Genomic DNA, 26656 nt, shown 5'->3' on the forward strand with positions numbered 1-26656 from the left:
GGGGTGAGTAGGATGTTGCCATATTCCTTAGGGAAGAGACCTTGTTGGAGCATGTAGTTTAGGTGAGATGTGAGGTCTGCTATGAAGCGGTCGGGGGCGGATTTAAGTAGGTAGCTGGGACAGGTATCCAATTTGCAGTGGGTGTTGGAGAACCTATGAGTTGCATGAGTAATTGTTTCGGTGGTGAGGAGAGCAAAGTTTGACCAGGTACAGTCTGCTGGGTATTCTCCACAGATTGGGTCCAAGCTGTTGATGAAGTTTTCGATATCGGTGTTATACTGAGGAAGTGTGTTGCGTAGATTTGTTATTTTTTCATTGAAGTATCTAGCAAGTTTGTCTGCGGATGGGATGTCTGTGTTGGTTGTGGTGACTGAGGTGGTGTTTAGTAGTTTATTTACGAGTTGGTATAATTTCTTCATGTCTTTGTAATCTGGTCCTATTTTAGTTTTGTAATAAGATCTTTTGGTCTGTCTTATTGCATATTTGTATTTTCTTTGTATTTGTTTCCATGCGTTGAGTGTGTGTTCATCTTTTATTTTTTCCATGCTCGTTTGAGTTTCCTGGATTGTGTTTTGAGTTTTTTCAGTTCGTCGTTGAACCAAGGTATCGGGTTTTGTCTTCGTGATGTTCTAGTTCTTAAGGGTGCTATTGCGTCTAGTATGCTACTGCATCTTTCGTCCCAGTCAGAGAGGTAATGTATGGAGTCCGGTTGTGCTGTCCATTCGTTGTCGTATATCTGTTGCCAGAATGTTTTAGAGCCTATTTGGTCCCTTGTGCTGTAGGTTGTATGTTCTTGTATACGGTATGATCCCTTTGTCCGCCAATTTAGGGATAGGGTTAGTTTGTACTGATCGGTCCAAGGTGTTTCTGACCATTTAATATCTGTTTTTAGTAGGCTGTGGTCTGTAGACAATTTGTGTGAGAAGAGGTCAAGTGATCCTTTCTGTCCTCTCCGCCTAAGAAGCAGGCTCTCTTTTTATCCTCTCTTTACAAGCATTCCTATCTACACTTCCATTTTCCTTCAAGCACAATTCATCAACAATAAAGCAACTTATTTTACAAACTCTCCATACCCATTTCAATGTAATACCTGTCAGCTCAATTGCAACTTTGAATATCCAGTTCAAAGACTCTAACCCTAGGAGAAGAAAGACTTCCAGTTTCAACTCCTAAGTACTGTAAGTAAATTGCCTATATTTATCCTACAAAAAAAAGAGTTGGAAATCAGGAAAAACAGAGCTTTCTTGTGGTGGGGTTTTGTCCGGATAATTAAAGTATGTGTGCACTGTAAAAAGGACAGAATGAGAATGGCCAATATTACAGACAGAATGTTGGACTCAATGGACCCTGGTCTTATTCAGCATGGATTTGGTTATGATGTTAGTCTTGTATTAGAAAGCTTAATACATGTGTGATTAAGTTTCTGGATCTATCCATTAAAGAAGGGAACATAGCTCCAAAGCCACTCACAAATTTATTATTAATGCTTGTAAAAATATCAGCTACAGCTTGTTTCTTTGCTTTTTTTCATCAGTCAGCAATTGTACTCATGTCTATCATTAGCTCACACTAGAAAGGATCATTTTCAAAAGCATTTCTGTGGGTAAAGCAGTGCTTTGTGAATAGAAACAAGTTTTTTTTTTACAAAACTGAGTGTCTGAAATGCACATAAAGTTATGTGGGTACTCCCTGTACTCAAGTAAAATGTACTCAAACTGAGCAGTGATATTTCCTGGGGCTGGAGTTGGGAAGAGATTTACATTTACTCACGGACTTCTGAAAATACATGTGTATGTTTATAAATCAGGAGCAGTGGAACATCTTTTTGGTTGGAAGGGCCAAACAAACCTGTCTCCAAACTATCTAATATAATATAAAATCTAAAATAATATTTTACTAGAAGTAACCCACTTGATTCTCACCAGGCAAAATAGGGCTACTGGGTCCCCTGGCTTTTGGGGGAAAAAACTAGGAGGTCCTTTACCTAAGGTGCACTAACAGATTTAGACCATACTAACGAATTAGTGTGCGTTAAGTGTCATGCAGCCCATAGGTATACTGTGGTCTGTGCAGCATTTAGCATGTGCTAAATCCATTAGTACACCTTGGAAAAAGGACCCCTAAGTATAACAAATAGGGTTTTGTATCAGTTGACTGCAGACTTTTTCTGTACACTTACAACACAACATTATTTCAAAATAATGTCTGTGACCTCAGACCCACTTCCGGTTAATTATATAAGGGGATCTTTTACTAAAGATTAGTTTGAGTTATCTGCAGCAGAGCCCATAGGAATAAAATAGGCCCTGCTGCAGATAACTTGAACTAATCTTTAGTAAAAGACCCCCCTAAGTAACTTGTGAGTTAAAAACCTGCATCTGGAAAATTCTTTTAGGTAACTAATAGAATCTGTTTTCTCCTCTGATGAAATATTTTGAAATGTCCTGGCATCAAATTCAGGCATGAGAAATCATGTAATCTTAAGGCAAGAGATTTCAAAACCTGACTGGCCTAACCCAATCGAACCCAACCCACAGCCCTTTATTTCCTGAGGGAAAGAGGCGACGAAGGTTCTCAGGAAATATAAGGCTACAAATTGGTTGGGATGGTCAGGTTTTGAGAGATCCCAAAAAGATTTGCACAAAAAAATAAAAATGTAAGTTGAAAGCAAACTCTTAGCTCAAAGAAAGTTCAGGATGCTGGCAACATGTGATTTTTATATATAGAGACTTAGATATAAACTCTGGACCTGAAAAATTAGTCTAAGTGGGAGGTCTAGCACAGACAGATATTGCCTTGCCTGGATGTCCGTCCCCTTGCCATCTGAAACTTAACAAGGCCAAAACAGAACTTCTTATCTTTCCCCCTAAACCCACCTCTCCCCTTCATCTCTGCCCTGTTTCTGTGAATAACAGTCATGCTCTCAGTATCCCTCAACCTGAAACCTTCTGATCATCTTTGATTTCTCCTCTTCCTCTACATCTAGCCAACACACTGCTAAAAACATTAAATAAGTCTATCTGCACATCCATAATCATACAGTATAATCTTCTGTCATGCATAAACCAAAGGTACTACAACATTTGTTGACTAGCAGCTATGCCACCTGTCACATAAAAACACACCACCACCAAACATGAACAATCAAATATATCCATCATAAATATTTATTTGTTACATTTGTACCCCACATTTTCCCACCTATTTGCAGGCTCAATGTGGCTTACAGTACCGTAAAGGCATTCGCCAAGTCCGGTTGAGAAACAAATGCAAGGTTATGTTGTGGTCGAATGAGGAAGATGTGTATCAGTCATCATGAGGGTTGCGTATCAGACATCACGAGGGTCAAGGGGAGTGGAGATTATATATTGTCCAGTACGATCATTGGTATTGCTGTGTTACATCCATCATAAATAAATTGTACATGCAAGTGAACATCTATATCACTATCCTCTTAGTACCAAAACATTTAGTTAATGACTGATGGAAGCTCACACTACGGGGTCAGTTCAATAAAGGGCGCTCAAACTTAGGCAACTAAAATTAGGACACTCGGCTAGTGTTCTATAATGGCATGTTTGTGGAGGAGTAGCCTAGTGGTTAGTGCAGTGGACTTCGATCCTGGGGAACTGGGTTTGATTCCCACTGCAGCTCCTTGTGACTCTGGGAAAGTCAAATAAGCACCTGCATATACTATGTAAAGCGCTTTGAATGTAGTTGCAAAAACCACAGAAAGGCGGTACATCAAGTCCCATTTCCTTCCCGTTCTCTAATCTGTTATAGAATACTAGAGTGAGTCGACATTTACATGCAAAACTTTGGGTGCAACCACTTGTGCAATGTCTATGGCTGGTGCAAATGGATGCCCCTAAATACTGCAGTTACACATGTGGAGGGGCATTTTCGATCGGGGCGCCCATCTCTAAGGGCACCCATCTCTGAGGACGGCGCCGCAAAGGGGCGGGGCCGACCATATTTTCGAAATGAGATGGGTGTCCATCTTTTGTTTCAAAAATACGGTTGGGGCCGGTCAAATCTCAACATTTAGTCAACCTAAATGTTGAGATCGCCGGACTTAGAGATGGGCGGCTTCGTTTTTCACCGATAATGGAAACCGATGCCGGCCATAACAAACCTGGCCAAATCCAAGGTATTTGGTTGTGGGAAGAGCCAGAATTCGTAGTGCACTGGTCCCCCTCACATGCCAGGACACCAACCGGGCACCCTAGGGGGCACTGCAGTGGACTTCACAAATTGCTCCCAGGTACATAGCTCCCTTACCTTTGGTGCTGAGCCCCCCAAAACCCACTCCCCACAACTATACACCACTACCATAGCCCTAAGGGGTGAAGGGGGGCACCCACATGTGGGTACAGTGGGTTTCTGGTGGGTTTTGAAGGGTCCCATTTTCCACAACAAGTGTAACAGGTAGGGGGGGATGGGCCTGGGTCCGCCTGCCTGAGGTGTACTGCACCCACTAAAACTGTTCCAGGGACCTGCATACTGCTGCAATGGACTGGAGTATGGCATTTGAGGGTGGCATAGAGGCTGGCAAAAAAGTTTTTTAAGTTGTTTTTTAGGGTGGGAGGGGGTTATGACTGTATTTGCACACACAACTTAAGTTGTGCTATATAGAATCCAGGGGTATATGTGGATTTATAGATAAAGACTTATTTAGGGGCCCTTTTACTAAACTGCTGTAAAAAGTGGCCTTTGTGCTTTTGTATGCAGGCCATTCCTGTGCACTAAGGCCAGTGGTGTGCTGGAGCCGGCTCATACCGGCTCACAAGAGCTGGTTGTTAATTTTTTACGAATTTTGGGAGCCAGTTGTTAAAGTAAGCTGCTTCAACAACTGGCTCCCAAAATTTGGGCTCGGGTGATTGGTGTCCCTCCCTGGCAGTGTCGGCGTCCTCCTCTCCAGTGGTTCTGGCATCTTCTGCCGCTGCCGCCCATGCAGTACCTCTCTGATCTCTCTCTCTCTGTCCTCCCCCGCCCACACCTCCTTTTCTTCTGCAGTGATTAATTTTGTTTAAGCAGTGCTGGTAATGGTATACGTCAGCAGGAACAGGCTGCTTCAACCAATCCTGGGGGCCTTTCTTCAGCCCTTGGGGGCGGGACATGCTGAAGGAAGGTCTCTGGGATTGGCTGAGGCAGTCTGCTATTGCTGACGTGTGCCCCAGCACTACTTAAAGAAATTAATGGCAGCAGAAGAGGCAAGGAGGTGCTTGGGGGCGGGGGGAGGGAGGACAAAGAGGGAGAAAAGCAGAGAGGTTCTGGCTCAGGTGGGGCAATGAGGCAGGCAGATACTGCATTGTAGTGGTGATGGGGGCAACAAAGGACCACAGTCAGTCAGGTACTGCATGGGGGAGGGAGGGAGCGAGGTGCTGCATGGGGTGGCAAGGTGGAAGAGAGGTGCTGCATGATAGGGGTCAAGGAAGAAAAGTGATGCATGATGGGGTCAAGGAAGGAGATGAGTGATGCATTGGGGCAGTGGGCAACAACACAGGGGAGACAGATTTTGCATGGGAGGGCAAGGAGGGCGAGAGGTGCTGTATCAGGAGGGGTAGGGAGGGACAGAGGTGCTGTGGGGTGGGGGCAAGGAGGGACAGAGGTGCTGCATCAGGAAGGGCAGGGAGGGACAGTGGTACTGCATTGGGGGGGAGAAATGAGGAAGATAGGTGCTGGATAGGAGGAAAGATTCATTGGGGGGGGAATAAGGAAGGGAGAGGGCACGGAGAGAGAAAGAGGTGCTGGACTCGGGAGAGAAGATGGATGGTGGACATGAAGAGAAAAGAAGTGCCAAATGTACAAGGAGACTTTGCCAAAACAGTTAAGAGAAGAAAGAGGAAAACAGAAACCAGAGACTGGGACCAACACAATAAGAAAAATAAAATGACCAGACAACAAAGGTAGAAAAAAATAATTTAATTTTTTATTTATTGATTAGAATATGTCAGTTTTTGGAATGTGCGTCTGCCAGAACTGGTTTTAGACATGGCTGGGGCTCATAAGAAAAACCTCACTCATTGACCTTCAATCTCCAGCATAGTGGAGGTAAATCTCCAGCTTTGAGATGGGCCACCCTTGGCATCTCTGAACTCCTTTACCTTTGCTGGCAAGGATACCGAGCCCCACCAGCCAATAAATGAACTGCCACTACTCTCTGCTGCTTGTTTCTGGCTCTGAGCAGAATGCCAGGACTTCTCAGTGTGCGAATTCCTGGCATGCTGCTCAGAGCCAGAAACAAGCAGCTGTCACGTCCCTCACCTGTGACGCTCTCTCTTCAGCCATCTTGTTCGCTGGCTGTGCGGAGGAGGGCGCTGACCAGGAAGGTCGGTCCGACGCTGTCGTCTCCAGCGTGTCAGGGGCGTCCTGCCAGCCATCTAGGCTGCACCGGCTCTCCGGTTCTCTTCTGTGGCGGCGGGGGAACGCCGGCCATGTTGGCAGTGCTGGCGTCCCCGAAGATAGAATTCCTTTCCGGGCGCAGAGCCCTAGAATGCTGAAGACGCTTCCCTGACACCCGGATTGGCTTCTCGCGGCTGATCGCCGCCCTCTTCTGTTGGTCGATCAATCTTGAATTCTCTGAGAGCTGATGGACGGTTCCGCCTGTTGTCAGCTGTTTCCTGTCTTCCTGATGGTGGGGACTATTTAGGAGCAGCTCCTCGTCGCATTCGCTGCTTCGGCTTCTACTGGTGTAGACTCCTGGGCGCTTGCTTCTCTCATTGTTGGATCTGCCTTTGAACCTTTGCCTGGATCTGGACTGTGTTTTGCTTACCGCCTGCCTTGGAACCTTGCCTGGACCCGGACTGTGTTTTGCCTGCTGTCTGCCTTTGACCTTTGCTTGGACCTGGACTGTGTTTTGCTTGCCGCTTACCTTTGAACTTTGCTCGGACCTGGACTGTGCTATAACTTGTCACCTGCTTTGGAACCTTTGCCTGCACCTGGACTGTGCTTTTGTTTGCCACCTGTCTTTGCCCGGACCTGGACTGTGCTGAGGTACCTTGGCTCATCATCTTCACTCCCCAAGGTAAGGTCAGGGTTGTTCGGCTGTTAGACTTTGTCTGACACAGAGACTCACTGTTCTACTCCGGAGCTTGACAGCAGCGGAGAGTGGCAGTAATCCATTTATTTGGCTGATGGGGCTCGGCATCCCTACAGCAATGGTATGCCTTGCGTGTCTGAACGTGGGGAGGGGAGAGGGAGGAATGCACTGCCCCCTACCCCCTAGTCCCCATGCCCTCCCCCCCAAATTGCAAGGCTTGCTACACCCAGAAAGAGAGCCTGTTGTTAAAATTTTCCCAGCACACCACTGACTAAGGTCATTTTTACCTCAGGGTAAATTAACTGTTTTTCTTTTTTTCCTTATTAATGGCCACACGCTAATTTTCCCAATAGTGATTGAGCCTCTACCACCATCCATTATGTAAGGGCTCATGCAGTAAGCATGCGCTAATCAGCATGCTGCAATGTAGCTATACTAACCAATTAGTGCAGAACACATCCACTCGCTGCCTCTAGACCCGCCTCCAGCTTCAAAAAAGATATTTTATTTTTTATTTATTTATTTTATTTGTTACATTTGTATCCCACATTTTCCCACCTATTTGCAGGCTCAATGTGGCTTACAATGTACACATTAATCAATTACAATTACATTGGATAGGGGGGGGGAAGGAACAGGGTAAGAAGGAAAAGGGAAAGGGAAGAGAGACTAAGATGGACGGTAGAAATACAGATGCGGAGATGGCCCAGAGTGGTTCGAACAGTTCATGGCAAGGCGATCCACAATTGGGAACTGTAGCAATGCCCAGTAAGCGCAGGCGAAGCGCAGAAGAAACAGCAATAAATAAATAAATACTTGAGTAACATTTTTATCAGTTTTACTTGTAAAGAAGTATAGGATAATATTTGTTATTTTTATTGAAGTACTAATTTCACCAACATTTACTACTTTTACTTAGTTACATTTGATGCTTGCAGTTAAAAGTAAAGGTAGCAGGGCCGCCGAGAGGGGAGCAGGGGGGGCAAAATTCCCCGGGCCTCCAAGGGGGGCCTGGCGCCGGGGTCAGGCTGCCGGCACTGCAGTCCCCGGTCTCACCTGCCTGCCTGCCTCCTCGGCTCTGGGCCCCCTTCATTCAAAGCAGCAGTCGCAGATCGCGTCTCTTCTGGCCTTCCCTCCCTGTGTCCCGCCCTCGCAGAAACCGGAAGTTACATCAGACGAGGGCGGGACACAGGGAGGGAAGGCCAGAAGAGACGCGATCTGTGACTGCCGCTTTGAATGAAGGGGGCCCAGAGCCGCGGAGGCAGACAGGTGAGACCACGGACTGGAGTGGCGGGGGGGGGGGGGGGCGGCAGGGAGCGCGACAGGGGGCGGCAGCGGCAGGGCGGCCTTGCCACGGGCCCGGCCTAGTCTCTCTGCGGCCCTGAAAAGTAGAAGCAAGATGTAAATGACAATTGCTCAGTAAACCAAATGAAACTGCAAAATCAGGAAAATCATTTTGCTGTTCAAATCTCATCATGCAAACAGTGGATCATTTCATTTTAAAATTTCCAGTGAACACAGCCTATACGAACAATGGAGTTGCCTGTGGTTCTTGAACTGGTTACTGGTTTCCAGTCAAACAGAACCGTGATGAGTTGGGTTACTTTTGGGCTTATTTTCGAAAGAGAAGGACGTCCATCTTTCAACATAAAACAGAAGATGGACGTCCTTCTCCCAGGGACGTCCAAATCGGTATAATCGAAACCCAATTTTGGATGTCTCTAGCAGAAGTCCGTCGCAAGGACGTCCACAGTTCAAGGGGGCGTGTTGGAGGAGTAGCGAAGGCAGGATTTGGGCGTGCCTAACACTTGGACGTCTTTGACCCATAATCGAAAAAAACAAGGACGTCCCTGATGAACACATGGATGTTTTCACCCGGACCTGTTTTTGTTACGAATAAGGCACAAAAAGGTGCCCAAAATGACCAGATGACCACCGGAGAGAATCAGGGATGACCTCCCGTTACTCCCCCAGTGGTCACTAACCCCCTCCCACCCTCAAAAAACATCTTTAAAAATATGTCGTGCCAAGTCTCCTTTAATTCCTGCTAAAGATATGCTTAAAAAATATTTCGGAGAAATTTTAGGAATCCCAGTGGAGGGCTTTCCTCCCATCACTGGGGCTCGCTATATATCTGGAATTCGGTCTCAGCCCCTGGTTTCTCAATCTTATCCGGACCTGAACTTGACCGAGTTCCTCGAGAGTTCATTAGAGGTGGTTACTGAACGTACAACTCTCCTGGTGTCATTCGCTTCAAACTGTTTTTTCGGCGTATGAATGCACTCTTTTTTGGAGCCAAGATCCAGATTTTTTCTGACCTTAATAAAGAGACACAAAAGCGTAGACGAGAATTCTTGGTGTTTAAACCACGAATCCTCGCAATACCTGGGACTTTTGTTCTTAAATATCCATGTAGATGCTTTGTGTCTATTGATGGTGTTAATTATATGTTCCTTGACCCCAGAAAAATGCAATACCTGGGACTTTTGTTCTTAAATATCCATGTAGATGCTTTGTGTCTATTGATGGTGTTAATTATATGTTCCTTGACCCCAGAAAAATGCAAACATATATTGAATCAAAAGAACATAGTAAGATTGATGTTCAGACCTGAGGCCCCACTTTAAATATGCTGTTATATCGGCTAGCGAGTAACTGGGGTTTTCTTCCTCTTACTAGAGTAAATTAAACTCAATATTTTTTTTCCTTTCTCATTTTGTTTTTCCTAGTTTCTTGCCTCATAATGTGGTGCTGACTGTGGTTGAAATAGAAATAATGATATTCTTTATGTTATAGTATGTTTAATATTTTCTCTGTATCTAATACATTTTTGAAATGGATGTAATATTGCAAAATCATAATAAAAAAAAATATGTTGTGCCAGCCTGTATGCCAGCCTCAGATCTTATACTCAGGTCCATGACAGCAGTATGCAGGTCCCAGGAGCAGTTTTAGTGGGTACTGCAGTGCACTTCAGACAGGTGGACTCAGGCCTATACCCCCCCCCCACCTGTTACATTTGTGGAGGAAACAGCGAGCTCTCCAAAACCCACCACAAACCCACTGTACCCATATATAGGTGCCCCCCCCTTCACCTGTAAGGTCTATGGTAGTGGTGTAGAGTTGTGGGTAGTGGGTTTTGGGGGGGGGGGGTTGGGGGGGCTCAGCACACAAGGTAAGGAAGCTATATTCCTGGGAGCATTTTATGAAGTCCACAATTTGCATTCAGAGCCGGCAAGCACGGTATTACATGCTCTTACCGGCTCTGATCATCGGGCGGGCGCAAACACAGTATGGCGTTATTGGCCTCTAGTGCCTGTATTTGCTTCTGATCATCAACCCATCAGTCAGAGGACACCAGTAATATTGCAGCCTGGCCTGATTTGAAGGGAATTTTTATCAGACTGAACAATCCACTTTCTGCTAGTGCAGTTGTTGAAAACCTTTATAGCTGTGCTGGTTTTAATAATGACTCACAAGCACACTCACATCAATGCCAGACATTTTTAAAAATTTTGGTTTACTAAAAACAAAAAGGATTGAACTGTAGAGGAAAACAATTGTTGGGATAAAATATTAATAGTTGCATTTATTGTGGTTGCAGTACTTTTACTTTTTACTCAAAAAGTATTATATTAGACAACATAATTTAACTCAATTTTTGTTGAGTATAATCAATGTTGTCAGTTTTTGTTTTGTTTTGAATAGCTTGGGAATATAAATTATATTCTTTTTTATTCCTGGGGCAACTGCCTAGCTAGTATTTAGAGTGAGGGGACCTCCTCACCCTGCTTCCTGATCAGTTTTCAGGGGCCCCTTTCTTTTTGTTGTCTTGGGGGGTGCCACCTCACCCTCACTTCAGGCAGCAGACTGTCATGAGGTGTGCCTGGGGGTAAGTGGAGGGGGCCAAGAGTAAAAAAGTTATGCGGGGGGGGGGTAAGTACTGTCTCTGGGGAAGGAAGGCTAGACAAAAAGTGCTGCCCATAAAGAGGGGAGGGACTGCTTTCTGTGGATGGCCTCGGGAAAACCAGTGATGCCTGTTTGGGGGGGGGGGGTATATTTTTTTCTATCCATGTGGCATGGTATGAGGAGTTGCTGGTAAGGAGGAAGAAAGCTGGGATTTGGAGAAGTAGTTAGCCCTATGGAAAGTGGAGAGGGAAAAGTGCATTCTCCCCTTGCTGATTTGTATGAATGTTAGAGCCAACTCTCTTGGCCAACTCTCTTGGCTCTAACCCTCAACTTCTCTTCACCACATTGAACTCTCTCCTCAAGGTGCCCCCTCTCCCAACTCCCCCTTCATTATCTCCTCAGACCCTTGCTGAATTCTTTCACGACAAGGTTCAAAAGATAAACCTTGCATTCTCTACCTCGCCACCTCTCCCTCCACTAGTTCGTTCCCCTCTCTCTCCTCCCACTCATTCCCTTTCCTCCTTTCCTGAAGTTACTATTGAGGAAACTACACTTCTCCTTTCTTCCTCAAAATGTACCACCTGTTCCTCTGATCCCATTCCCACCCACCTTCTTAATGCCATCTCTCCTGCTCTTATTCCTTTTATCTGTCACATTCTCAACCTCTCACTTTCCACTGCGACTGTCCCTGCTGCCTTTAAACATGCTGTGGTCACACCTCTCCTTAGGAAGCCTTCACTCGATCCTACTTGTCCCTCTAATTACTGACCCATCTCCCTCTTTCCCTTTCTCTCCAAATTACTTGAGCGTGCTGTTCACTGCCGCTGACTTGATTTTCTGTCCTCACATGCTATTCTTGACCCACTACAATCTGATTTTCGCCCTCTCCACTCAACCGAAACTGCGCTTACTAAAGTCTCCAATGACCTATTACTGGCTAAATCCAGAGGTCTCTATTCCATCCTCATTCTTCTTGATCTTTCCGCTGCTTTTGACACTGTCGATCACAGCATACTCCTCGATATCCTGTCCTCACTTGGATTCCAGGGCTCTGTCCTTTCCTGGTTCTCTTCCTACCTCTCCCTCCGCACCTTCAGTGTTCACTCTGGTGGATCCTCTTCTACTTCTATCCCTCTGCCTGTTGGCGTACCTCAGGGTTATGTTCTTGGTCCCCTCCTCTTTTCTATCTACACTTCTTCCCTTGGTTCATTAATCTCATCCCATGGCTTTTCCTACCATCTCTATGCTGATGACTCCCAAATCTACCTTTCTACCCCTGATATCTCACCTTGCATCCAAACCAAAGTTTCAGCATGCTTGTCTGACATTGCTGTCTGGATGTCTCAACGCCACCTGAAATTAAACATGACCAAAACCGAGCTTCTCATTTTCCCCCCAAACCCACCTCCCCACTCCCCCCGCTCTCTCATTCTCCCTGTCTCCTCAGCCCGAAACCTTCGGGTCATCTTTGACTCTTCTCTCTCCTTCTCTGATCATATCCAGCAGATCGCCAAGACCTGTCGTTTCTTTCTTTACAACATCCATAAAATCCGCCCCTTTCTTTCCGAGCACTCTACCAAAACCCTCATCAACACCCTTGTCACCTCTCGTTTAGACTACTGCAATCTGCTTCTTGCTGGCCTCCCACTTAGTCACCTCTCCCCTCTCCAATCGGTTCAAAACTCTGCTGCCCGTCTCATCTTCCGCCAGGGTCGCTTTACTCATACTACCCCTCTCCTCAAGTCGCTTCACTGGCTCCCTATCCGTTTTCGTATCCTGTTCAAACTTCTTCTACTAACCTATAAATGTACTCACTCTGCTGCTCCACAGTATCTCTCCACAGTCGTCCTTCCCTACACCCCTTCCCGTGCACTCCGCTCCATGGATAAATCCTTCTTATCTGTTCCCTTCTCCACTACTGCCAACTCCAGACTTCGCGCCTTCTGTCTCGCTGCACCCTACGCCTGGAATAAACTTCCTGAGCCCCTACGTCTTGCCCCATCCTTGGCCACCTTTAAATCTAGACTGAAAGCCCACCTCTTTAACATTGCTTTTGACTCGTAACCACTTGTAACCACTCGTCTCCACCTACCCTCCTCTCCTCCTTCCTGTACACATTAATTGATTTGATTTGCTTACTTTATTTTTTGTCTATTAGATTGTAAGCTCTTTGCCTTGTAGCGCTATAGAAATGCTAAATAGTAGTAGTAATAGTAGTAGGGGACATAAAGACTTCCCATGGCGCTGGCTCATTTCAGTTAAAAAAAACTTCATTATTTCGACGTGCTGACTTCATATTCAGAGTTTTAGTCTGGTGAGTTTGTGTATGTGTGTGTGGGTTGGTTTTTTTTGAATAACCATAATACATATGTATAAGATATACGTACACAAATGAATATGCCAATGTGCCAAGCCACACTCTTTGCCCCTAAATGAAATAGTCAAACTATGCCCATGATTAGGGCTATTCCTGCAGCTTCCTAAATTATGGATGCTGTTTAGTTGGCTGTAGGGGCTAAATGTTGATTTGTCCCATCCCTGTTTATTTCTTTCTTCTTGTAGTTTTATTTCTTTTATTCTCTAATTTTACCTATGCATATTTATGGGCAAAATTTAGTAGTTATTATGGTTGAATAATGTTTTGATTTTTTACTTTATTTCTTCTATTACTGTTGAAGTAATGTATTTATTCAATAACTTTATAAAAAAGAAATATCACGATTCACATAAATACACACAGGGGAATTCTATATTTGGCGACTACTACTATTTATCATTTCTATAGCGCTACTAGACATACGCAGTGCTGTACACTGGACATGAAGAAACAGTCCCTGCTCGACAAAGCTTACAATTTAATTAGGACAAACAAACAGGACAAATTAGGGATAAGGGATTTACTAAGGTGGGAATAATAAAGTTGCCCGCACAAATTTGGCAGTGCAGTCAAATTGCACAAGCAATTTAATTGATTAACAAGCCAATCGGCACCAATAATTGGCCAATAACAAGCAATTATCAGCCCTAATTTGAATTTAAGTGCACAACTTTCTAAGCATATTCTGTAAAGTGATGTGCATAAATTCTAATGCACGGATCTCAAAAGCGGGCATGGCCACTGGAGGAGCATGGACGGGTTGGGTTGTGGGCAATTACGCTCACTATTATAAAATATGCCCGATCTGCGCCTAACCCCCCTGTTTACAGGCTGCCGTTGGCCTAATGGCGACACAGCCCATTCACTTTGAATGGGCTGAGTTGGCATTGCTGCAATGCTTTGTAAACGGGGGTAAGTTGGAAGCTGGCATTTACACCAGGTTTTAGCTGGTGCCAATGGCCATGCCTAAATTTTAGTCACAGGGACGGCGCTATGTGTATTCTATAAACCGTGCCTAACTTTAGGTGAGGTTTATAGAATAGCGCTAAACATGTTTTTTTTCCCCATAATTTGTTTCAGTGACATAAATAGAATTCCCCCCACAACCCCTAGCTTGTTGCTTTAGTGCAGGAATGTGCAAAGGGCACATTTACTTTAAGTGCCTAAAAATTTAAAATGCCCACAAATCACTTATACATGTTAATACTTAAAAATTAACAAATGTACAATTCAAATGAACATGACAAATACCCCAGCATTGGGAGAAATTTGTTGTAAATGAACACAAACTGAACTTTGTTGGATTTTATTTTTTTAATGACCATGCACACCTCTACACTTTGGGAATATCTTAGAGTTTCAGGCATACCATTATAGTTAGATGCATTCAGGAAGCTCTTTTCACTTGCTTTTCTTTTATTATTTGATTAACAGTGAATGTTTATCACTTGATATTATCATTATGACTAGCATTGACTAAGATAATTGCAATAGTTTTGTCCTGCTTGAATGTTTTTCTCTTTATAAACCTTGGGAGGGTAATTTTCAACGCCATTTACCCAGGGAAATTGATTTGTTTGAAAAATGTAATTATTTTGGCTACAACTAACCATTGGCTTCCACAATTCACATGTTGCTGCAATTAGAGGAGGCACTCAGGTAGTGGGAAGAAATTATTCACACAAATGGTATTTTCAAAAGTGTGCACACTGGACACTTCTACTTGTGCCCAAATAGCAGGCACAAAGCAGGGCCACCGAGAGACTGGGCCAGGCCCGGGGCAAGGCCGCCTCTGGGGCCCGCCCCCCCGAGGTTGCCGCTGCTTCTCCCCCGCCACCCCCCCGAGGTCGCCACCACTCCCCCCTCCACCCCGCCGAGGTCACTGCAGCCACTGCCCCCCCCTCCATCCCCCCGAGGTTGCCACCGCTCGCCCCTCCACCCCCCCAAGGTTGCTGCAGCCACTGCTTCCCCCCGAGGTCATTGCCACCGCTCCCCCCTCTGTCCGCCACCGGGCCGGGCCCCCTGCATTGAAATCGCAGTCTCACCTCCGTGAAAGCAGCGCTGCAGGCAGCAGAACGCCTCTCTTCAGCCCTCCTTCCCTCCTTGTGTCCCGCCCTCGCGGAAGTTACGTCAGACGAGGGCGGGACACAGGGAGGGAAGGAGGCCCGAAGGGAGGCGTTCTGCTGCCTGCAGTGCTGCTTTCATGGAGGTGAGACTGCGATTTCAATGCAAGGGGCAGACGGTCGACGACGGAGGGCGGGTGGGACTGCGGCGCCGGGCCCCCCTTGGAGGCCCGGGCCTGGGGAATTTTGTCCTCCCTGCCCCCCCTCTTGGCAGCTATGGCACAAAGTTCATGGTTAATATATAAAGCTGTCATGTTATACTTCAAAAGCACATAAGCTCTTTGAAACTAACCCCAATATCCTATATAATAATTTCCAACTCCAACATTCTGAAGCTGACTCCTTGTGGCACTGAAGGGTTCGTAGGGTCCATGGTACCTGTAACCATCTGTCTCACTGTCCCGCCCTTGTGTCAAAGCGTTATGACGTCGAGGACTGAGCACTGAGAGGGAAGGGGACGCAACATAGTTGCCAGGCAAAGCAACGCAACGTCACAAACATGAGGGACCTATCACAGACAGACGAACTGAATGCCAGCAGCACGAGGCACAAACCAACTGCCTCAAACAATCAAGCAAGTTGCATGCCCGGACCCACGATCCCACAAACATCTTCACAACACAGAAGCTGCAGCAGAAGCGAGGAAGATCCGCCATCAACACAAAAAGTGCAATACGAAGCAAAATCGTAAGCGCGCTACCCGGCTGTCACACACACACACTCGCACATTCACTCTCTCTCTCTCACACACACAGTCACTCTCACACACACTCAAACATACACACTCCGAGGAAAACCTTGCTAGCACCTCTTTCATTTGTGTCAGAAACGGGCCTTTTTTACTAGTGTTATTATATGCACAAAAAACAGCCCTTCAAAGGATAAAGTATTAAACCCCAAACCAGGAAGAAACTTCCTGCTTCCTTCAAGCAGACAGTTTCTATTTTTGAAAATAAAGGTTACCAAAGGTTAACAACCAAGTTATACATAGGTGTTAGGTGCTACCATTTTATTGGGCTAAACTTAAATTTATCTTTGAGCATTTGAGAGATTTCCTGACAAATATTGCATTGCTGACTTTAGGTTAGAATATAGCCCCTTCTCTTATAACAACTCCTTCAGACTTTATCTCCTTTTGCCACACCATTACATCAGGTGGTAAGAAGGCATCTCTCCTATATAAAAAGCTTCAAGATTTATATGTTGACACTGTTGCTCCATTGAAGCTGTCTTGGGAAAAGGATTTAAGTTTCGATGCGTCTGACTTTGATTGGTACACCTTCTGGGCAGTGGCGTAGCTAGGGTAGTTGACACCCGGGGCTGGTCATTTTTTAACAACCCCCCCCCCCCCCCCGAAATCCAGTACTAGGCATTCCGAGAATACAAAACACTCAGGACCTATAGAGCAATTCCACCATAAGCAGTAATTTGTACGAGTCACACAAGGAAAAGGAATGCATCTTAAACACTACAGTGAGCACTAGAACATCAATTCACCTATTGTAAAACGAAAACAGACAGATTAGTACAGATCGTCGATCCTGCACAGTCAATGCCAACCGAAAGCCATATCCACTATAGAATAAGTAATCATAAACTTTCTATTTAGACAAAAATTAAACTGAACCCCTGATGCCAGACTCTGCATACAATGCAACACCACAGAAACAGAAAATGTCCTCTAGTACTGTGCAAAATATAAAGACAGCAGATGTAAATTTGAAAAAACTAACAAATACCAATCACCACTTTACAAATTAACAAATAGAAATAAAACAAATAATATCATTTTATTGGACTAATACATTTAGCTTTCAGAGGCCAAAACCTCCTTCCTCAGGTCAATTCAGTATAGTACTGTTAGTGTCCTATCCTGACCTGAGGAAGGGGGTTTTGTTCTCTGAAAGTAAAATGTATTAAAATTAGTCCAATAAAAAGATTACCTTATTTACATGTTCTATTATAAACATTTATTAACACAGCTACAATACTACTTTATCCTAAAGCAAAAAAATAAAAATATATATTTACAGTTCGTTGTCTCTGGTTTCTGCTTTCCTCATCTTTTCACTGTCTTCCTTCTATCCAGCATCTGTCTTCACTCTCTCTCTGCCATCCAGTGTCTGCCCTCTCTCTCTGCCCCTTCCATCCACTGTCTGCCCTCTCTCCCTTCCATCCACTTCTGCCCCTTCCATGCACCATCTGCCCCAGTCTGCCATCTCTCTCTCCCCCTTCCATCAACATCTGCCCTCTATCTCTGCCCCTTCCATTCACCCACCATCTGCCCTTTCTCTCTGCCCCTTCAATCCGTCTGCCCTCCCTCTCCCATCCGTCCAGGGTCTGCCCTCCCTCACGTGCCCCCCTTCCATCCAGGATCTGTCCCCTCTCTCTTTGCCCCCTCTTTTCAGCCCCCAGTTCCAGTCCCCTTCATCCACCATATGCCTTGCATCCCCCCCTTTCAGCCCCAGACCCATTCTCCCACCTGCCCCAGGCATGGACCCATTTTCCCTCCTGCCCCCTTGTCAGACACCAGTTCCAGCTTCAGATCCCTTCTCCCATCTGAGCACCCATCTGAGCTCCCCCACCCTCCCTAAACCCCTTTAAGCACCCCTCTGAGCTCCCCACCCCTCCCCAATCCCCTTCTCCCCTCCTTGATGCTCTCCCACCCTCCCTAATCCCCTTTAAGCACCCCTCTGAGCTCCCCCACCCCTCCCCAATCCCCTTCTCCCCTCTCTGAGCTCCCCCACCCTCCCTAATCCCCTTTACGCACCCCTCTGAGCTCCCCCACCCTCCCTAACCCCCTTTAAGCACCCCTCTGAGCTCCCCCACCCTCCCTAACCACCTTTAAGCACCCCTCTGCGCTCCCCCACCCTTCCCCAATCCCCTTCTCCCCTCTCTGAGCTCCCCCACCCTCCCTAATACCCTTTAAGCACCCCTCTGAGGTCCCCCACCCCTCCCCAATCCCCTTCTCCCCTCCTTGATGCTCTCCCACCCTCCCTAATCCCCTTTAAGCACCCCTCTGAGCGCCCCCACCCCTCCCCTCCCCAATCCCCTTCCCCCCTCTGAATCCGACCCGACCCGACCCGAGATCCGTTCTCCTACCCTGTCCTGCTTTAAAAAAATTTTTTTCGAAGCGCCGGAAAGTGGCAGGCAGCGAGCCTCGTGTCTGCCCTGCTAGTAAAGAAGATCTCGCTGAGTCTGACGTCGTCGCCCTTCCCACATTGAGTCCCGCCCTCCTCTGAGGCAACTTCCTATTACCGCGAGGGCGGGTGGGACTCAGTGTGGGAAGGACGACGACGTCAGCGAGATCTTCTTTACTAGCAGGGCAGATGCAAGGCGCGCTGCCTGCCACTCTCCGGCACTTAGAAAAAAAAAATTTTAAAGGCGGAGCAGCGGGAACGGAGCACCCCCTCACCCGATGACACCCGGGGCGGACCGCCCCCACCGCCCCGCCCTTGCTACGCCACTGCTTCTGGGTTAACTTCATGTGTCCCACTAAGTCAGCAGCGATATCCTAATCCTCATACTTTATATTCCACAGAGCCTATTGGACCCCTGCTCGAGTAACAAGAATCACTAAGGATCTTCACTTCAAATGCTGGTCTTGTCAGGAAAGTGATGGATCATTAGCGCATATGGTCTTCTTCTGCAAAAATGTCAGAGTATACTGGCGCCTTATTTGGGCAAAAATGTGTCTTATTTTTCACTTGCCTGTGTCTACAGCGATCTCTTATGAGGTTGTAATTCTGCAAGCCTCTTGTCCTAATATCTCTCTTCTAGAGTCAGATAAGAAGTTGTTCAATATACTGTTAGCAGTTGCTTTGCACTTAATTGTTTCAAATTGGAAAAATAATGTACATCTAAATTATAATGAATGGTGGAGTTACGTTTGTGTGATAAGAAAATATGAAACAATTCTGGCCCATAGACTTCGTAGAGTTAAGTCTGTCTTAAGGACTTGGGCTCGTTTAGACCTCTTTTGCCAGGAACTGCATAGCACTACTTGACCTTATGTATCCAGAATATTTGTCTATAGGTATTGTCATGGAACGATGATAATGTTCTGATCTTTATTTACGCTTATTTACCATGGAATGTTGTTTTTGTTTGCTTTTGTGTTTACTTTTCTGTCTTATGTTTTGAAAAACCTTTAATAAAAATATGGAGAAAAAAAAAAGAATATAGCTCCTTCCAAGGATAAACTGTAAAACTATCAGAAATCAAGACTACTTCCTTCAAACAGAATGCTTTCTTTTTTTTCTAACAAATACTGCAATGCTGAGTTTAGGTTAGGCACAAACTTAGTGCCACACAACAGAATAAGATATTAGCCAAAAATGGCTGTTCATTAAGTTCATTCTCCTGTCAAATCTTTCTGACCTTTCACTACTTCTGCTGTCCAGGTAAATAAAACCTCGTTAGTAATTTGTACCCTTCTCTGCAATCAAACATGTTTCTAGAGATTATTAAACTTCTCTACTTACTTTCCCAGCGGTTTCCATATTATGTTTCCTTTTCTTAACGCAGCCCTGGCAAACCTCTGGTTAAAATTCTCAAGTGCACTAACTGTAGTTAATGGAAAATCTGCTTTATGTTTAAGTCTGATAGTCCCTCCTACAATCTTCAACCTATCAGAGTCTTCACTCAGCCATGCTGGCTCCCAGCCCTACCTTCCCCTGTGCAACTAAATAAAGCAAAACCAAAACAAAATCCCAATACAAAACTTGCTTGGAAAGTCATCTTTTCACAGCACCAGAACTTTAATTATAAAATAACTGTAACCAGTAGGTTAAGTCTTTTAAATTAAATAAAAAGTACCCGCCTGGGGTCCAGCAGAATCATTGGTGGTCAGTGGGAATCCTTCCCTGGTGACTCTGGGGGCTTCAGACTTATCCCTTCTCATAATCAATATTGCCCCTCTGTGTCCCTATTATCTCTGTGTCCAACATTGCCCCTGTTTGCTCCTATTGCCTCTCTGTGTCCTTGTCTCTATGCTCCCTCCATGCCCAGCTCTTTTCTGTCTCCCTGTCCCCTTCCTTTCACCCGTGGGACCAGTATCTCTCAACCCCTTCCCCCCATCCGTGGGGCCAGTCAGTATCTCTTGTCCTCTCTTCCTTCCTGCTCCCCCTCCCACAGTCCAATGTCTTTCCCCCACTCCTCCAGTCTATCTCAATCTCTCTCTCTCTCCCCCTCCCCTCCACCTCCCCCTCCAGTGTCTTCCCCTCCCCCTCACTTCCTCTCCGCCAGTCAATTTCAGACTTAGTCTCTTTCTCTCTCTGTCTGTCCTCCACCTCCCTGTAAATTGATACAGATTGATATAAACAGTAAATGGCCATAAACATATAAATATTAGATTAATAAACTAAAAAACATAAATATTAGGATGGTAATTATGAAAACAAAATAAAATGAGCATGACTGTATAAAAAAGACCATAGACATACAAACATAAGATCAAAAAAACAATAGAACATAAATATAAAGGTGGTAATTATAAATATACATAAAGTATTACATACAATGAGTTTATCTTGTTGAGCAGACTGGATGGATCATACAGGTCTTTATCTGCCATCATCTACTATGCTACTATGTAATTTGCTTTTTGCTTTACAAGTCCATGAATGTGATGTGATTGAAGTACTGCAAACTGGACAGCTATCTAGCATAGGGCAAACAGTTCTAGAAAAGGGTTTTATAGTTAGGGACTCATCTTTCATTTTCAAAATAGGGGAGTTTTTATGTCTGAATCTCAGTCTTAGGGGCAGTGGTGTAGCCACAGGTGGGCCTGGGTGGGCCGAGGCCCACCCACTTAGGGCTCAGGCCCATCCAACAGTAGCACATGGTAATAAAAATGCTGCTCTCCACAATACTGGCACCTTCGCATGCTCAGTTTTCAGCGTATGCCTGCTGCAGACTACCAAGGTGGAGACTGGAGAGAAGCATTTTCCCACCAGCTGAGATATTTTTTTGATGTGGGGGTGGGGGAGAGAACATTTGGTGCCCACCCACTTCTTGCCTAGGCCCACCCAAAATCTGCTATCTGGCTATGCCCCTGCTTAGGGGCCCTTTAACGAAGCGGCAGTAAGCCCAATGCGGGCTTACCGCTCGCTAAAAGGGAAGTACTGCCAGGCTACCGTATGGTTCAGAACAAGGTATCTTTCAAAGATATCGCCAAAACAGGGAAGATAGGATATCCCGATAGCGAGGTTGCAAAAGAGACCATAGTAGATCAGGTGTCCTTAAATAAAAATCAGACAAAAGATTGCAAATTAACACTGTCAACTACTGAGCAAGATGTAAATAGGAACAACAAACATAGTTTGAAAAGTCTATATGTGTATGCCAGAAGCCTAAGAAATAAGATGGGAGAGTTAAAATATATTGCACTAAATTAAAAATTAGATATAATAGGCATCTCTGAGACCTGGTGGAAGGAGGACAACCAGTGGGACGCTGTCATACCAGGGTACAAATTATATTATTGGTGGTGGGGTAGCATTGTATGTTAAGGAGAATCAAATAGATTGAAAATTCTACAGGAAACAAAACACATCTTGGAATCCCTATGGATTGAAACTCCTTGTGTTAAAGGGAAAAGGATAGTGATAGGAGTGTACCATCCACCTGGCCAGGATGAACAGACGGATGTAGAAATGTTATCAGAAATTAGGGAGGCTAACAAACTGGGCAACACAATAATAATGGGTGATTTCAATTACCCCAATATTGACTGGGTAAACATGACATCAAGGCATGCTAGGGAGGTAAAATTCCTTGATGAAATCAAGGGCTGCTTTATGGAGCAGCTGGTACAAGAGCCGAGAAGAGACTTAGTTAGTGGTGTGCTGGAGTCGGCTCGCACCGGCTCGCAAGAGCCGGTTGTTAAAAATTTTACCATCTTGCGAGCCGGTTGTTCTTCAGTGCGAGCCGGCTCTCCTCCCTCACTCCCCCAAGCTACAGGATCCCAGTGTACATACCTGAAGAAGGCAACCACCCTGGTTGTCCAGTGGATTCTTCGGGGCAGTCAGGAAAGATCTCAGGTTATCTGGGGCTATTTACAACAGCGATGAAGCTACAAGGTAGTAACTTTAAAATGATTCAGAGAAAATTTTGTGTAATTGAACTCTGGAATTCGTTGCCGGAGAATGTAGTAAACGCAGTTAGATTAGCTGGATTTAAAAAAGGTTTGGATGGCTTCCTAAAGGAAAAGTCCATAGACCATTATTATAATGGACTTGGGAAAATCCACTGCTTATTTCTAGGATAAATAGCATAAAATGTATTGTACTTTATTGGGATCTTGCGAGGTGTTTGTGACCTGGATTGGCCACTGTTGGAGGCAGGATGTTGGGCTTGATGAACCACTGGTATGTCTCAGTAATGCAATATTTATAACAGCCTGGCGGTAGTTCCCTCCCCCAGTGTGCGCCATTTTCAGTGCTGTAAAAATATTTAAATTTTTGCAGTGCCAGTTTGTACCTGGCAGTAATTGGGTAGTGCCGTGCGCTGCCTGGTACTGCCGGGTTAGCGCGGAAGCCCTTACTGGCCACCTCAATGGGTGGCGGTAAGTGCTCCCCCCTGAAATGGCTGCGTGGCAACTGCCATTTCTCAAAAAAACCCCAAAGACCCGCCTTTTATCCACTGCAGTAAAAGGGGGCCTCGACACACATCAAAAACACGCGCCGACGCCAGCATAGGTCCCCTTTTGCCGCAGCTTTCTAAAAGGACCGCTTAATAAATAAATCTGGGATCTGAAAGTCAGGGATTTACTTTTATGAGTTTTTACAGTCAAGGAGGTAGTGCTTCCTTGTTTTTGAAGCTGCAAAGAGGAAAACGTGTCACTGGAGTTACTGAAGGACCCTACCGTTCAAGCAAGACCAAAGCCTAAGTCAAGACAGATCAAAGATAAGTGAAACATTCACCTATGCACACAGTGGGACTATTTGGGTGTGGTGAGAGAACAGAGTGGAAAAGAATATAATTAGAGCCATACTTACCTAGAGAAGTGAATCTAGAATCCTAAGTGAATTCCTTCAAAAAGGCAGTAAATAAATCCTAATACATAAATAAATAAGTAGGACTGGAACCTGCAAAACAAAAAGGTTACACAAAGAATCACTTTCTTGGTAGAGGGAAAAAGAATAAAAGAATTAGTTAAGAAAATAAGATTAAAGAATGTTACTTGTACTTATCTGATAGCTGAATTGGGGTACTCCTTTTTTTTAACAACAGAAGTTCACTAAAAGTTGCCTGAAAAAAATTGTTAAATGGTAAAGCATTGTTGTATTTGAGAAAACCTGATGTTAATCTTTAAATCCAAACTTTTGACTTAATTCACATTTTTTAAAACACCACTTGTCTAGCTCAGTCTGGTTAAAGATATAGTGGAATTTGAAAAGGTACAGAGAAGGGCGATGAAAATGATAAAGGGGATGGGACGACTTCCATATCAGGAAAGTGTATATGCCTTCCTATGCTTAGGCCTGTTCCTAAGGGCTAGGCCTAAGGCCTGTACTTTGCTCAGTTTGGTTCTCACATGTTAGCCTACTAACTCAGCATCTTGTGTAACAATCATTGCTTTCTTGGGAGCTGAGAACTGACACTTCATAACATTAAGTTTGCAGCTGAGTATGTTTTTCATGTAAGGTGGATGTAACCTTGGCAGTTGCTGACAGGCTGAGGACACAGTGTGAGGGCTAAGGAAGATAGAGAGAGGACACAAGGTTATTGTTCTGGCTGTGCACGCAGAACTGACACAGAACTCATAAGTAATTAACCAATGGCCACCGACTGTTCACGTGCAAACACATCAGGAGAGACTGATAGAATACATGACCAATCCATATATGGTATAAGGCTACCTAATGGGTCTGCCTTTTAAAAACAAAACCTTTACAGTTTATGAACGTTATACTCCTTGTATGACTGGGTTTAACTAGAAAAAGTTTATGATTATCTTCAAAGTCATTTGTTGTCTCACATAACCCTTATGGTCAGCAATAAAGAAATTATTTTCCTGTGTAATGCATTTGATAATGCAATATTAATTCCTTTATCCTCTGACACTATTATAGCAAAGAATGCAGGTGCTGCTATACTACAAGAACCATTGTAAAATCATGCCCACTATTGCATTTCTATAGCATAATCTAAATTATAACCTCTTAATTCCTTGACTTTCAATTGTTCATCTGTCTTTATCGGGGGGGGGGGGGGGGGGGGGTTCCTCGCAGCAGAACCAATAAATGTTTAGGTGCTCTCCGTTTCACTTACACTGCTATTTGGCAGCACATATACTAAAACTGGAACCCTAATTTTTTAATGTAGTCGTATTTCTGTATACTAAAATTTGACTGTAAGGCGTATATAAAAACAAAAACAGGAATTGTTTTTGTTAAGTTTTTTTTTATATACCTTACAGTACAGTATTTAATGCTCTTACAGTGCTTTTCTTGGCAACTGCCTAAGTTTGCTCTTATTTGTTTAAATTGCCCTCACAAGTTATTGTTTTATAACTTTTTCCCCTTCCTTACAAATTGCCACATGTCATTCAAAAAATAAAAAAGGGAATAATAGTCACATCAGTATTCGATTTTCAAACCTGCAAATTAATGACATGTGTCTGTTTAATGATTTTTAAGCAGAGGCTTGTTGGTAACATATCTCATTACCCAGTTAATCAATTGTGCACACATTATGTGAATTGTTACTTGGGGCCTAAACAGAGGCCCTCATTGTCCTACTCTGTTTTTAATTGATTTTTTGTTTGCAGTTATTTTTTTTCAGGTTTGTAACATTGCCCTTTCACCTTCATTGACACCTTACAGTACAAGCAGGACATTACATCATTTGAACCTTGACTATGTGACCACTGCCAGTACTAGTCTTCGCTGAAATTATGTCCTGATGGTTTTTTCCAGTTTATGCTTTCTTTTAGGGAGCATATTTAGCCATGTTCTTCTGATAATTGCCTTGTTTTCATTAATTATTTTGCATCCATATGTAACACAGGCTGTAAACTCATTCATTTATTTCTATAGTCTGGATCCAATTCCAAATGGCCCATCTTATTGTACCACATACTATACTCATACCTTAAAGCCTGATTCTTTGTATGAGACAGCTTTCTTAAAGCTGAAACAGTGTCGGATACCTATTTTGAAAATGTATTGGGATGACAAAGGGTTTTGTGCAGCCCTGTCTAAGTTGATATCATGGATCACGGTGGTGCTGCCCACAGTACACCTGACAGAGTTTACATGTTGCTAATTCTTACACTCTTATATTTCTGATGGCATGCTGATTTTTGTAATGCAGTTTTCTTATTTCCAGCTGGTTTCATTCCTCCTACTAAGACTGTACGCAACTAATTTTACCTTGTTTGTGCCTCATCAAGAATTTTCGTAAAGCTGATTTTTCTTACCTTGGTTTCCAAACTTCAAATTCACTTTTGGATTTTGTCATTAACTGTGAGATTTGCTGTGGGTTCTTGCCTGTGTTTTTTCTGTTGTGTCCACATGCTAAATGCTTTTAAACTTTGTCCTGCAGTTCCTGTTTTACATACACTGTTTACTTCATTAATATCTGTGTCACTCTAGACACTGCCACACAGGAAACGTAAATCTATATGAATGTTTACATTAAGAATGTTTACATTAACATATTTTGTGTACCTTGTAAGAACATGTTTTATGCTGGAACAAGGACAGCACCTAGTTTGCGCCAATTGGTTTAAGTTCCCTTCTCTTTAAATTTTGTTACAATAAAAACGTTTGTCTACTGCAATATTAAATGTGTTTAATTCTCACGATAGTATTATGCTTCTTTCTTTCTTTATTTATTTATTTATTGCATTTGTATCCCACATTTTCCCACCTATTTGCGGGCTCAGTGTGGCTTACAATAAGACATGAATAATAGAAATACATTTGTTACAACTAGGTTATGGATTACATTGAACAGAGTTGTGCGAGACATTCGAATATCATTGGGAATATAACAATGGGACATCAACATAGAAACATTAGAAGGAGACAATGGGAAAAAAGGGCATTGTTAGACACCAAGACATATGGTGTACATAGTTCTGTGAATAAATGTATGATTGACTGGATAACGGGATGAGGGATCAGAAGTGGATGTGTATTGCATTGGTGAACAGTGAGTGTGGTCTCTATGTGTTTTGGCTCTTTCCGTAAGTTT

At 44.2% G+C, this 26656-nt stretch overlaps 1 protein-coding gene across 1 annotated transcript in view; it reads right to left on the reverse strand.

Annotated features, from left to right (window-relative positions):
- The window catches only part of LOC115461128 (alcohol dehydrogenase 1-like), a 110204-nt gene extending 90197 nt beyond the window's left edge, over positions 1-20007 (reverse strand). Inside the window, exon 1 of the mRNA XM_030190724.1 lies at positions 19936-20007. Coding sequence (XP_030046584.1) covers positions 19936-19953 — 18 coding nt within the window. The 5' untranslated portion in view covers positions 19954-20007. The remainder of the gene's footprint in view (positions 1-19935) is intronic.
- Positions 20008-26656: the final 6649 nt, after the last annotated feature.

The sequence above is a fragment of the Microcaecilia unicolor genome, chromosome 2 (assembly GCF_901765095.1).
Source record: "Microcaecilia unicolor chromosome 2, aMicUni1.1, whole genome shotgun sequence".
Taxonomy (NCBI): domain Eukaryota; kingdom Metazoa; phylum Chordata; class Amphibia; order Gymnophiona; family Siphonopidae; genus Microcaecilia; species Microcaecilia unicolor.